Here is a 13,569-nt window from a genome sequence, read left to right on the forward strand (position 1 = left end):
CCATCGAAAGATGAATGGATAAAGAAGATGTGGTCTATGTATACAATGGAATATTACTCAGCCATTAGAAATGACAAATACCCACCATTTGCTTTGACATGGATGGAACTGGAGGGTATTATGCTGAGTGAAATAAGTCAATCGGAGAAGGACAAACATTATATGGTCTCATTCATTTGGGGAATATAAAGAATAGTGAAAGGGAATAAAGGGGAAAGGAGAAAAAATGAGTGGGAAATATCAGAAAGGGAGACAGAACATGAGAGACTCCTAACTCTGGGAAACAAACAAGGCATGGTAGAAAGGGAGGTGGGCAGGTGGTGGGGGTGACTGGGTGACGGACACTGAGGGGAGCACTTGATGGGATGAGCACTGGGTGTTATTCTATATGTTGGCAAATTGAATACCAATAAAAAATAAATCAAAATCAAAAAAAAAATAAATAAAACAAAGAAATAAACAAAAAGCAGAAACAGACCCATAAATACAGAATGCTGATGGTTGCCAGAGTGGGAGGGCCTAGGAGGATGGGCAAAATGGATAAAAGAGTGGGAGATACAGGCTTCCAGTTATGGAATGAATAAGTCACAGTAATAAAAGGCACAGCACAGGGAATATGGGAGCTACACTTGAGAGCATAACATAACATACAGAGTTGTTAAATCATTGTGTTATATTCTTTTTTTTTAAGATTTTATTTATTTATTCATGAAAGGCAGAGCGAGAAAGAGAGAGAGAGAGAGAGAGAGAGAGAGGCGCACAGGCAGAGGGAGAAGCAGGCTCCATGCAGGGAGCCTGATGTGGGACTTGATCCTGGGACTCCAGAATCACGCCCTGAGCCGAAGGCTGGCACTAAACCACTGAGCCACCTGGGCTGCCCAAGCTGCTGGGTTTTGTATACAACCTTTATTCTTATTACACAATATGTTTGCTTTTCCCTCTTGCATCACATATCAAATTCGCTGTGTCAAATTATCACCTAAAATGTTATTAGTATCATGGGATATAAAGCTATAGGAAGGCTAAAGGGAATTTAGGAATTTTGCGGTTAAAAGGGATTTAGGAATTTTGGTTTTTAAAACATCACATCTTTTCAGGCACCTGGGTTGCTCAGTAGGTGGAGCAGCTGGCTCTTGGTTTCAGCTCAGGTCATAATCTCAGGATTGTGAGATTGAGCCCCACATCAGGCTCCCTGCTCAGCTTGAAGGATTCTCTCTTCCTCTCCCTCTGTCCCTATCTCCACTTATGCACATGTGCTCTCTTTCTCTCTCTAAAACAAATTAAGCCTTAAAAAATAAATAAAAAATCACACCTTTTAGAAATTTATATAACAAAGCAATCTACAAAACAAATTTTTTCCACATTAGCATATATTGTAAACCTGGATAGCTGTTTCCATGGATAGTGTAGTTTAGATCATGGACTTTGATGTCATTATAGGCAGTCCAACATCCAGCCTTAACTTGTTACATGACTTTAGAGACATTGCTTACCTTCCCTGAATTTCCTGAGGTTATTGAAAGGATTAAATGAGATAGTGCTTGGTATATAATATATAGTGTTTATTAATATTTGTCTTTTCTTTTTTCCTTAGATTAGATTGTTCTCATTTTCTAGAGAGAAATGGGTTCAAGCAAGGGCCATTAGCAATACCAGGACAGCAATACCTGCTTTGCTTGATCAGCAGCCTTTTTTTTGAACTGTACCACTGTGTGTCTGTGGGATATTTTCTGCAGTAGATTAGAATGAAATCCTGTCTGTCCTTATAGAAAAGAACCATAGTGTTTTTAATGAGTTGGTAACTCAGAGATGAAATGAACGTGATATTTTTCAAGAGGGATAACCTTCAATAAATTGAGGTAGGAGTAGTAGAGTCCTATAACCCTAGTTCTACCTATGCCCCAGGGTTGGAAAGTGTAAGAAACTTTTCCAGTTTTGATGGAAGAAGGGGGAAGTTTTCCACACCCTGCACTGCAAATCGAACCACAGCCAATATTTCTGTAACTCTACATATTTACATTTTATGTAAATAAAAGTCTTTGAATAGTGGCTTGGGGTTCTGGAGCATAAATTTGGATCTTCTCATTTCCCTAGGAGATTCCAGGGATTACACTGAATTTTCAGGATGATCTTTTGAAATATAAATTAGATATATTTCTCTTCTGACTAAAATTGTTCAGTGCCTTCTCTTCACAGTTAGAATTCAACCCAAATCCTTATTACAACCTAGAAGACCCTATGTGATCTGGCTCCTTGGTTTTTCCAGACTACCCCACCTAAAGTAACTATAATCCAACTCTCCAGTTACTCTCATTTATATTATCTCGTTGTGTTATATTCATGGCACTTTTCACTATTAAAATTATCTTCTTTATATATTTGTTTATATATTTAATGTCCATGTTCTCCCTCTAGAATGTAAGCTTCTTATAGCCTCAAGGTCTAGAATAGAGCCTATCATTCAATAAATATTAAATGTGAATGAATTAATTTATGGATGAGTCCTTAGGTTACCTTAGCCCACACACATCGAACCCTAAAACTTTAGGAAGCACACATTAAGCACAAAGATTTTAGTAAATGAGGCGCATGTTTATTCTCTGGTCTTAGAGCTCTCATAGGTTTTTCTCCCTGGAGTATACATAAAGTTTTCATCTCCTAAAAGCTTTTATTCTGATTACATTTAAATGGAGATAGTGCTTTCAGTCTTTCCATTTAAACTGTAGGCTATTGAAGTGATTTGTTGTTTTTCTAGGTCAGTTGAATATGTCTTTATAAATAATTTTAGTAAAAATACATATGACTTAAAACACTGTAATGAGAATGCAGGTTAGTAAAACATCTGTAAAACTGTAGGAAAATGGTTTCTTGTCATTTTTATAACATATATATGCTCAAATGTCTAAATTTTGCTATTTATTTTAATAACACTACTTTTGTTTTTACTTAATTATTATTATCTTTTGCTTAAATATGTCAAATCTTGAAAGAAACCATTATTAAACATAAATGACCAGTTCTCATTAACAATAATAAGAATGGCTCTTGAAATTTTGAGGGAAAGTGCATGGCATATGCATTGTAGTAATTATGCTAGTGTCATAGATTAACAGACTACAGATAATGTGGCATAATTAGTCTGAGATCAAATTTTCTCATATCCATAGTACATAAATGAGAATATGTAGAGATTTGACTTTTTTCCTAAGTATTAAAGATGTGGGATTTTTGTTTTGTTTTTTAATTTATTTATTTATGATAGTCACAGAGAGAGAGAGAGAGAGAGAGGCAGAGACACAGGCAGAGGGAGAAGCAGGCTCCATGCACCGGGAGCCCGATATGGGATTCGATCCCGGTTCTCCAGGATCGCGCCCTGGGCCAAAGGCAGGCGCCAAACCGCTGCGCCACCCAGGGATCCCCTGGGATTTTTGAATCAGCAGAAACCAGTACTTAGCTATAGTGGGGGCCAGTAAATATATATTAAATTAATTGAAAAATGCTTTTTTTTTTGAAAATGCTTTATATTTGCAACTCAGTATTCCTCTGAAGAGTCAGAAAGATGCTATAAGTGTCCTAATAAGCCATTCATTAAACATTCTTCAAACATTTATTGAGCATATGTTATATAAGAAATAGAATCAAACACCTTTCTGAGTCCTACCCTGTGGGACTCTATTTCTTTTTTTCTTGCCTTCCTTCTTTATTTCCTTTAGCAGATATTATTAGCAGATATTATTTAGCAGATATCCTTTAGCATAGATACTATACTTAATGAATTGTGGAAATCTTAATTAGCATTGTTCCCACCCTGATTCCACTGCAGAACTGCAATATTGTATGGGTGAAGAAAATTCTTCTCATCCTGGGGCTACTGAATCATTGCTGACATTTGGCTGCTATTAGAAATGCAAGAATAAATCTAAGGTATAGCCTGCCCTAACATAACTCAGTCTAGAAGGAGAAACAAATGTGTAAACAAAGGTATTACAAGTCAGTTTGATAAATGTGATAATGGAAGCATATAGTATAGTGTACTGCTTAAGAGTCTACACTTTGGAGTCAGTCGGCCTGGATTTAAACTATAGTGTATCACTAGCCATTTGGCCTTGGGCAAGTTGCTTAATTTCAGTTTTTCACTTATAAAATAAGACTAATAATTGTATCTATTATTAAGTTATTATTCAATGAGCAAATGGCATTCAAAATGCTTATTAGCTCAGTAACTGGCTTATAAGTGCTCAATAAATGTTAGTTATTACTGTTTACTATTTGGTGATTTTTATTTTTTGGCCTTTGGGATATTAAGGAAAGAATCAGAGATAAAGAGCCACATGTCTGGTGTCTGGAAGATGAAATAAGTAGAGAGAATTTTAAGCAGTAAACGGATGTACTAAGCCATAGACATATAAGGAATTCTAAGTAGTTCAAGTATAGGAAATGAGTAGTTCATTCATCTCCCTCTTTAGAGGGAGGGAGAACGAGGTCATTTGGGAAAGAACACTATACACCAAGCTAAGGAATTTGTACTTTTTTTTTCAATGGGCTATGGAGAACTGTTGAAAGGTTTTCACTCTAATAGCAGTGTGGGAAATGGGATATGAAGAGATTATTTCAGGTAGGAAACCCACATGAGAGAGAAGATATAGTCATAATACAGATGAGAGAAAATAAGAGGCTAACCCAGAGCAGTGAGAGGAGAAAGAGGGAGCAGAGGCTGAATTCAAGAAGTTTTGAAAGTGATGGGATATAATGAGGGAGATGATTAAGATGAATCTCAGGCTCTAACGTAGGTATGTAGGTGATAATCTAGATGGTATTAGAGTTGGGGTGGACAATAAATAATACACTTTCTTCCTATTCAAAATAATATGAAAGAACTAGCAGATGAAGTAAGAAAACATTTCCTTTATTATTATTATTTTTAAAGATTTTATTTTAGAGAGTGTGTGAACAGGGGGAGGGGCAGAGGGAGAGACAGGGAGCAAATTTCAAGCAGACTCCCTGCTGGACACAGATCCCTATATGGGCTCCATCTCATGACATTGAGATCATGACCTGAGCCAAAATCAAGAGTTGGATACTTAACCAACTGAGCCACCCAGGGGCTCCAACATTTCCTTTATTATCGATAAAAACTGTTAAAGCAATAAAATGTGTGTTAAATGGAAGAACCACAGTTTACTTGCTTACTATGTCCCCTCTATAACAACCCACCTGAAAGAAAGTCTGAAACTGTATAGTAGTAGATGGAGTTCTTCCCAATCACCTCTTCACACTTGTTCAATAGAGAAGAAAGGAAAAAGAAATCCAGTTACCTCTCATATCAAGTTCCTCCTGACCAATGACCAGTGCTTGTTACCCACAAACCTGATAATTCAGTCCCTTTGGTACAGAGGCAGAGGATAAGACAAGATGCAAGAAGCCCTATTACAGTGCTATGAACAAATTAGGAATAGCATGAAGAGGACTGAATCTGGGGTACTGGGGGAAATGGGGAAGAGGAAGGAGGCCATGAATTCAGTTTGAGATCCAGTAGTCAGTAGGACATAGAAATTATCACTCTAGACTACTTAAGTCTTATCTTTACTTTTCATCTGTAATGAGGATGTTGGTCAGGCTAGAGCTGCTGGATAGGTATTACAAATTAAGAAATCTATACAGCATAACAAGAATCTTTCCAGTAAATAGAGTTGTTCATATGAGGCTTTAAGAAGATTAGAGGCCATTTGTCAGCGATGATTTCCTAATGAGCCAGAGGTTGTATTGTGACCTCTCAGATCCCTTCTAACTCTAAAAGTTCATTACAGAAGATGCTCAACAAGTAATCAGTGATTTGATAACATACAAATAACATTTTATAACTTATATAAAAATCTATAGCTACAGTTATACTTAATTTTAAATTAATGGAATAACTGTATAGATGTTATTTGAATAATATATTCAGATAAAAGTGTGATTAAAACTTTATCTTGGCTAAAATTTTGCAAGAAAATAGAATGTATCATTGATATCAGTCAAACCTTAATTATTTCTGGATTTGAATTAAGTTTTCTTTTATTTTTCAGTATAAACCATGTAGAAATGAATGTTATGATGCATTTTATATATGGAGGAATTTTGGACTTTCCAGACAAAGCTAATGTTGGGTGCGTATTACTTTTTAATGATTTTAAATATAGAAGTATTAAGACTTAATGGTTTCTGCTTGATTGAGCTATGTTTTAAAGTGTCAATGAAATAAAAGCTTCACTTTTATTATTTTGCCATATCTTGTTTGTGTGTGTTGGGAATATCTAAAAACAGTAAGTCACCTTAGAAGAAAAGATGATCTAGCAACTCACAATGATAAGATTAGGAAAAGTATTTGACTTAAATTTTGTTAGGAAAACCTTATATTTGTTTGAAAAATGACAGGTTTTTATAAAGTTGAATCTTTATCAAATTTGGAATAATTATCTTACTACTTTATTTTTAAATTTTAGGATTACTCTCTTAAGCAGCAAAAGAAAAGAAAAAAAAAAACCGAAAATTACTTTAAGAATATAGGTATCCTAAAAAACCACAATGGTTCTTCATTGCTCTTTAGTGAAATGCTAAGTTGCTGAAATCATACTGGAAAGTGAAATCTACCTTGCTCTTCTAATTTTTTGAATGTTCTCTTCTTTTATTGCTGTTCTAGTATCAAACAAATGAAAGCTGCTTCTTTAATTTAAAAATTCATTGGTTCCTTTAATTATAAATTGATTAATATAATTTTGGAGGGAAAGTATCATAAGTCACAGGGATTAAGTACTGAAGTTTTCCTGCCTGGAAATCTATATGGAATTTTATCATGCTCTTAAGGCTTGTCTGTTTCCTAACTACCTAAAGTAAGTATGGTGCTGGGAAATACTTACCAAATGAAAGAAGCAATGGAAAGTCTCTTTGTAGGCATTTTCAATATGATAAGCATCAATTAATTACTCTTCTCCCAAGTAAGTTTTTATTGTACAAATTTGTTGCAAAGAATTTCATAGCTTTTACAGCCTTTGAAGCAGCTTCCTGAACTTTGCTATATATGTCGCTGAAAATATGAGGGGAATTTGATTGAAACATCTCCAAATTTACTTCTTGTTATCTCCACTAATCAAGTCATGTAACAGTGCTTTCAACTTTTGACCTGTGTCCTTTTTATTATCCATAAAGAAAATATATAGGGTAGAAAGTTAGAGTTAACATAATTCAGATTATTATTTTTTTTAAAACAGACTAATCAGGAAATTACTATGTATTATTTCTTGATTTTTAAACTGGAGAATTAACAGTGTATCTATTTTTATTTTAGTCAGATACTCAATATGGCCGATATGTATGGACTAGAAGGATTAAAAGAAGTAGCAATCTATATTTTAAGAAGAGATTACTGTAATTTCTTTCAGAAGGTAATTATTGAGTCTCAGAAATCTTACCCAATGCTTAAAGTCACCCATTATTACCTACTAGATTTTTAACTCTGATAGTGAATAGTGCTTTGAATCTTAAAAATATTAAGTCAATTTAACTAATGGGAACTCTAAGAAATAGCTCATATGGTATGTCTGCAAAAAAACTAATTCAGATCATTTAAGTAAAATAAAATTGACATGGGGTTTATTAAAAGGATATAGGAGTATCCTTTATAATTCAAAGGTAGAAGGTATAGCTGGGACTCAGTCAGGATTTGGAACTAAGGAAGTCAGGAACCAAAGTTACCTTCTCCATTTATCAAAACACATTTATTAGAAGTGTTTCATTGGTTCTTTTTCCTGAAAGTGCTCTTCCTTCCTGTGACTTCTCTTTGTAGCATGTACTTGGGGTCGAATATATTCCTCTCAGTCTCCCCAGATAGAGTATGAATACTAACTTTTAACTTTAGTTTATACAAACATAAATTTATTTTCTTTTTTTTTTAATTTAATTTAATTTTATTTTATTTATGATAGTCACAGAGAGAGAGAGAGGCAGAGACACAGGCAGAGGGAGAAGCAGGCTCCATGCACTGGAAGCCCGATGTGGGATTTGATCCCGGGTCTCCAGGATCGTGCCCTGGGCCAAAGGCAGGCGCCAAACCGCTGCGCCACCCAGGGATCCCATAAATTTATTTTCTAAAGAAAGATATCATACTGTGCATTTGTACAGATCCTGTTTTGTACATTATTCATAGATTTTCCATTGTTTTAATTTATTCTGTGACTGATAGGTTATTTATTGTTTTTAAGATTTTACTTATTTATTCACAAGAGACACAGAGATAGGCAGAGGGAGAAGCAGGCTCCATGCAGGGAGCCTGATGTGGGACTTGATCCCTGGTCTCCAGGATCGTGCCCTGGGCTGAAGGCGGCGCTAAACTGCTGAGCCACTCAGGCTACCCTATTTTTTTATTTTCTAATTATGCTTTTCTACATTTTCTACAATGGTCATGTATTACTTTAGTAATAGAAAAACAAATCTTAACAGAATTGTTTTACATCATTCCCGTCTTATTGGGTACTTGAGGCAACAGTATGCATTGTATGAATTTTAATTAGGTAATTTAAATAATATTTAAATTTACATTTTTGTGTTAGGTAAGACTTTTCCTACCTCTATATAAGTTGTAGCTGAGAAAGCACTCCATGTACTAAAATAGAGCCATGAATAGTTGCATATAGCACCACCTCCACTACCACCCGCTCAGGGTTTACTGAAAAAGTTAAACTTCTCAGCCACCTTTAATCAGCCATTCATTCCAGCCTCTAGAAGTAAGGGAACTAGAAGGAGGGTAGTAAGTGGTATCCTCAAATATGTAGAAGGTGAAGAATTTTGATGAAAGATTTTCCTTCTCATTCATCTGCTTCCCTCATCTCCCAGCCAAGTGAAAGTTAGGAGGAAGATACAAGCATATCCTGAATAAAGATTAAAGATAGAGGGTATCTGCAATGAGGAGATATGTCTTATCCCTAACATGGACATATACCATATCTCTAAAACCAGCCCACTCTGGAGCTTCCATTAAAGAATAAAAGAAAATGGTAAGAGATTTCTTCCAAGAGCCTGGAATATAAACCAGTGAGAGTATACTCTAATATGGAGATTTTTAAAGGGAGAAGCCAGTATAAGCTTGGTGATTAGGGACGATAGCTATGGTCATACATTGAAGAAGTATGGGGCGTCCACCCTGCCCCAGTTATACATGGTACAATGGGCAGGAGGAGAACCCTAGTGGGTATGTGAGATTAGAGAATGCTGGTATAGGGCCAAATGATGCTGTATCCACCCAGGGAAGCATTGTGCATCATGAACCACTGGAAGAATCTTTATCCACTAAGAGACTAGGGTGAAATTCAGTCTGCTCCTAAAAGAGTCACCAGCAAAAGTCATTGACATCTTAAGTAGAGCAAACTAAGTGACATCAACCTACTACCATGTTGCGTCGTTAATTATATAGCCATTTATAGAATCACAGCATTACATTACATATTTTTTTGCCACCTCTTTTTTTTTTTAAGATTTATTTATTTACTTGAGAGAGTGAGAAGGGAACACACGCAGGTGTGCGAGTGAGGAGAAGGGTAGAGGGACAGAATCTTCAAGCAGATTTCCCACTGAGTAGGGAGCCCCACATAGGGCTTGATCCTATGATCCATGAGATCATGACCTGAGCCAAAATATAAGTGTCCAAGAATTGGACATTTATAATTGACTGAGCCAGCCACATGCCCCTTTCCACCTCTTAAAAACGTATTTTAGGTAGTAATTTAAATGCACATCTTCCCAGATTCTACAGGCAGATTTTGAAAATGACTAAAAGTCAGTCATCCTGTTACAAAACCCTTGGGAATTGGCATTTTTATATAATTACAATTCTCAGAGAGCTAAAGATAATCTCCTAAGCCAGTGGTCAATAGACTTTTTCTGTAAAAGTCCAGATAGCAAATACTCTAGGCTTTGTGGGCTATTTGTTCTCTTTCACAGCTTCTGGGCTCTGCCTTCTGGAAGAAAAGCAACTATAGATAATATGTAAATGAAACAGTGTAACAGTGTTTGGATAAAACTTTATTCACAAAAACAGTGGTGAGCTAGATTGGCTCACAAGTGTAGTTTGCTAGTCTCTGCTTTAAGTTACTTTGTATTTTAATATTTTTTATGGAAAAAATTTTAAAGTTATACATCAATTAATGGACTTCACATTGTAAATGGTTGGTTATTCCTAAATAGAATTAGATTGCTAGACTTTTTTTTAACTCTTGTGTTTACTTTTGCAGTTTTTTAGACTCTGAGTGTTTTTGTTTATACCAGTTGTTTCTTCGCATGAGTTTGATACTCTTATCTAAAGTGGCTCAGAAAACCAAATTATTTAACTTTGTAGAATTATCTCTGTATAATCTATATAGTGACAGCCATTTCTGATTTTAGAATAACCTAGAGTACCTCCAGTTATCTTAAAGGGGATAATCAAATTGTTAATATACAAAGCAAAATATTTATATTCAATTTATTAAACTAATATACTTTTAGGAGAACTGTATTAGAAACTCAAATAATAGCAATTCATAATTTTAAAAGTTGGAAATCACTGACCTTATTAGAAATACAATGCTGGATGCAATTCAAAAGAAGCTTTTGCTCTTCTCTGAGAGCAGGGGATCTTCAGAAGGACACATTTAGAGACTATATCTATAAATTGACTGATTACTGATCTTTATTAAGTGTATAAACCTCGCATTACAACAAATGAATGTGTACAGAGAGAAACTGAACTCTGTTCACCCTAATAGGCAATAGATATGCTTAGGAAATAATCCAAAACCTGAAAATAAATGATATGGGCTATATGTCGCACAGAGGCTTAACACCAAGAGCAGTGAGTTGTCACTATTTATATCTACATTTTATTTGATTCTTTACTTCTGTATTTGAGCTTTTAAAAATGTGTTATATAATTATGATCTAATTAACTTCTATAATTTTGTCTGAGGTCAGTGTAGGACCTCCCCTTGCATATATACTTAGAGTTATGTTTATATGAAGCGGATTAGACCATATGGTTGCATTGCACTGAGATGTGCTAGAAATTATTATACCATTTTACAAAAAATTAAGCTAAATGTAAGCAAAGTAAGTCAGAGACAAATATCATATGACTTTACTCATATGTGGAATTTAAGAAACAAAACAGATGAACACAGGGAAAGGAAGGAAAAATAAGATGAAAACCAAGGGAGACAAACCATAAGAGACTCTTAACTATAGGAAATAAACTGAGGGTTGCTGAAAGAGAGGTAGGTAGGGGGATGGCATAACTGGCTGATGGATATTAAGGAGGGCACATGATGGAATGAACACTGGATGTTATGTGCAACTGATGAGTCCACTAAATTCTACCTCTGAAACTAATAATACATTATATGTTAACTAAATTGAATTTAAATATACACAACTGATGAGTTGTTGAACACTATATCTGAGGCTAATGGAGTACCGTATGTTGGCTAATTGAATTTTAAAAAAAAATGGAATTTAAATAAATAAAACAAATAAAATTAAGCTAAATGAAATTAGAATAAAACTTGTAGGGGATCCCTGGGTGGCTCAGCGGGTTAGTGCCTGCCTTTGGCCCAGGGCGCGATCCTGGAGTCCTGGGATTGAGTCCCACATCGGGCTCCTGGCATGGGGCCTGCTTCTCCCTCTGCCTACATCTCTGCCTCTCTTTCTCTCTCTGTGTCTATTATGAATAAATAAATTTTTAAAAATCTAAAAAAAAAAAAAACTTGTATGCATTCTGACACTGAGAGCTCAAATACCATTCTATAAAACTAAAGGTTGTTAGTGATAATTTTGAAAGAACAGACTTTTGAATCATAAACATTCTATAGTTTAGGTATATAAATCAGGTCATCTTTATGAACCAAACACTTTTAGCCTCTGTAAATTGAAAAATAATACATGTGTTGTTTTCTATCAATTTTAGCCGGTTTCCAGAAGGTTGGCATCTGTATTAGAATGCCTGATTATTGCTCATACAGTTGGAGTGGACAGTCTTTTTGCTGACTGCATGACGTAAGTGATCTGAAGTAGTGTTGATACTATTGATGTAGGGACTTTGTTCTTCCATCTCCTAATTTTCTGAGAAATTTTGGAATTGGCCTATTTTCTTGGGCACACTATGTAGCTTAGTGCTTAACTCATTGTAACAATTGTAAGGAGAAGTATTGACTTAGATATTACTCAAGGTGCTTGGGATCAATTTTATTTTAGCTGAACCATAATTATTTATGTTAAAATCTGTGCATATAACTCGGTGGATTTAAAATGTGTTCACAGAAAAGGAAGGATAATTAAGTCCATCAGAGAACTCACAAAATTAATTATAAGGGTTAGTCATCCACATATATGTGTACAACTTATGTCACGGAAAATAAAAGTATTATTTGAGTATCATAATTAAAAATATTTCTCTAACTCAGGATTCTTTGATTTTTTTTTTTAACAGATGGATTGTAAAGCATTTTGCAAGGTTTTGGTCTGAGAGAAGTTTTGCAAATGTACCTCCTGAGATTCAGAAAAGTTGTCTTAATATGTTGATTCAGTCTTTAGTAAGTATAACCTGAATATCCTTCTTTGTGTTTGTCATCAAAAAGTTTATTTGGTTTTATATAGGTACTTTCAATGTTTAAAATATAAATATAGAATTATATTATAAAAGCAAGATGAGAAAAGCAATTCCAGATAACACAGAACCAGTTGAAAACCTGTCCTTAAGATTCTGTTCCCCTGTACCAGATTCATTAGTTAGGGTTCAGAGATGCAGAACCACTGAGAAGTATATTTTGATTCATGAACAAAAGGAGGATGGTGCCATAGATGGAGATTGTACATTGGTATCAACAACATGGATTTTCACTCACTAAGGTAGATTGGGATATAACACTGAAACTTCTCTATGGCAACATTTCCCAAGAGGATTTACGTGGCGGCCAGTTAATTATATTGGACCATTTCATCATGGAAAAGGCAGTGCTCTGTAGGCAGTGGAGTAGACATTTGCTCTGGCTATATATTTGCCTTCCTTGCCTCCAGTGTTTCTGCTAAAACCACTATTTGGACTTACAGACAGCTTTTTTCACAATCATGGTATTTCACACAGCATCACTTGTGACTAATAAACTCCACAGTAAATCAAGTCTGGCAGTGAGCCGATGCTCCTGATTTCAATGGCCTTTCCATGTTTTATATCATCCTGAAACAGCTGGCTTGATAAAAACCAGCTATAACCAAGTTACCAGTTACAGAAATGAGTGCTATAGTGGTGATGATATAAATACTCATTTCCCTTTTTTATTTGAATATTTGTTTATATAAACCAGTATTTGTGTATACTTTTTCTACTGTCTCATATCTCTACCATCTAATATAAGATGTATTAATAATAGTTAATTTTATATTTCCATGTTAAAGTTATAGGATACCAAAGGGAAGTGTGAATCAGTCTGGAAACAATAAATATCACCCAAAGACAAAAAAGGGGTTTTATATCCTCTTATAGGGAAAAGGTTAGCATATTTGTTG

The 13,569-nt window shown here is 34.9% G+C and overlaps 1 protein-coding gene across 1 annotated transcript in view; it reads left to right on the top strand.

Moving 5' to 3' along the window:
- BTBD8 (BTB domain containing 8) overlaps nucleotides 1-13,569 on the top strand; it is a 93,774-nt gene that overhangs the window by 51,971 nt on the left and 28,234 nt on the right. The window contains exons 6-9 of the mRNA XM_055341362.1: nucleotides 6,069-6,149; nucleotides 7,328-7,424; nucleotides 11,972-12,060; nucleotides 12,494-12,596. Coding sequence (XP_055197337.1) covers nucleotides 6,069-6,149; nucleotides 7,328-7,424; nucleotides 11,972-12,060; nucleotides 12,494-12,596 — 370 coding nt within the window. The remainder of the gene's footprint in view (nucleotides 1-6,068; nucleotides 6,150-7,327; nucleotides 7,425-11,971; nucleotides 12,061-12,493; nucleotides 12,597-13,569) is intronic.

Source organism: Nyctereutes procyonoides, unplaced genomic scaffold (assembly GCF_905146905.1).
Source record: "Nyctereutes procyonoides isolate TBG_1078 unplaced genomic scaffold, NYPRO_anot_genome, whole genome shotgun sequence".
Classification (NCBI taxonomy): domain Eukaryota; kingdom Metazoa; phylum Chordata; class Mammalia; order Carnivora; family Canidae; genus Nyctereutes; species Nyctereutes procyonoides.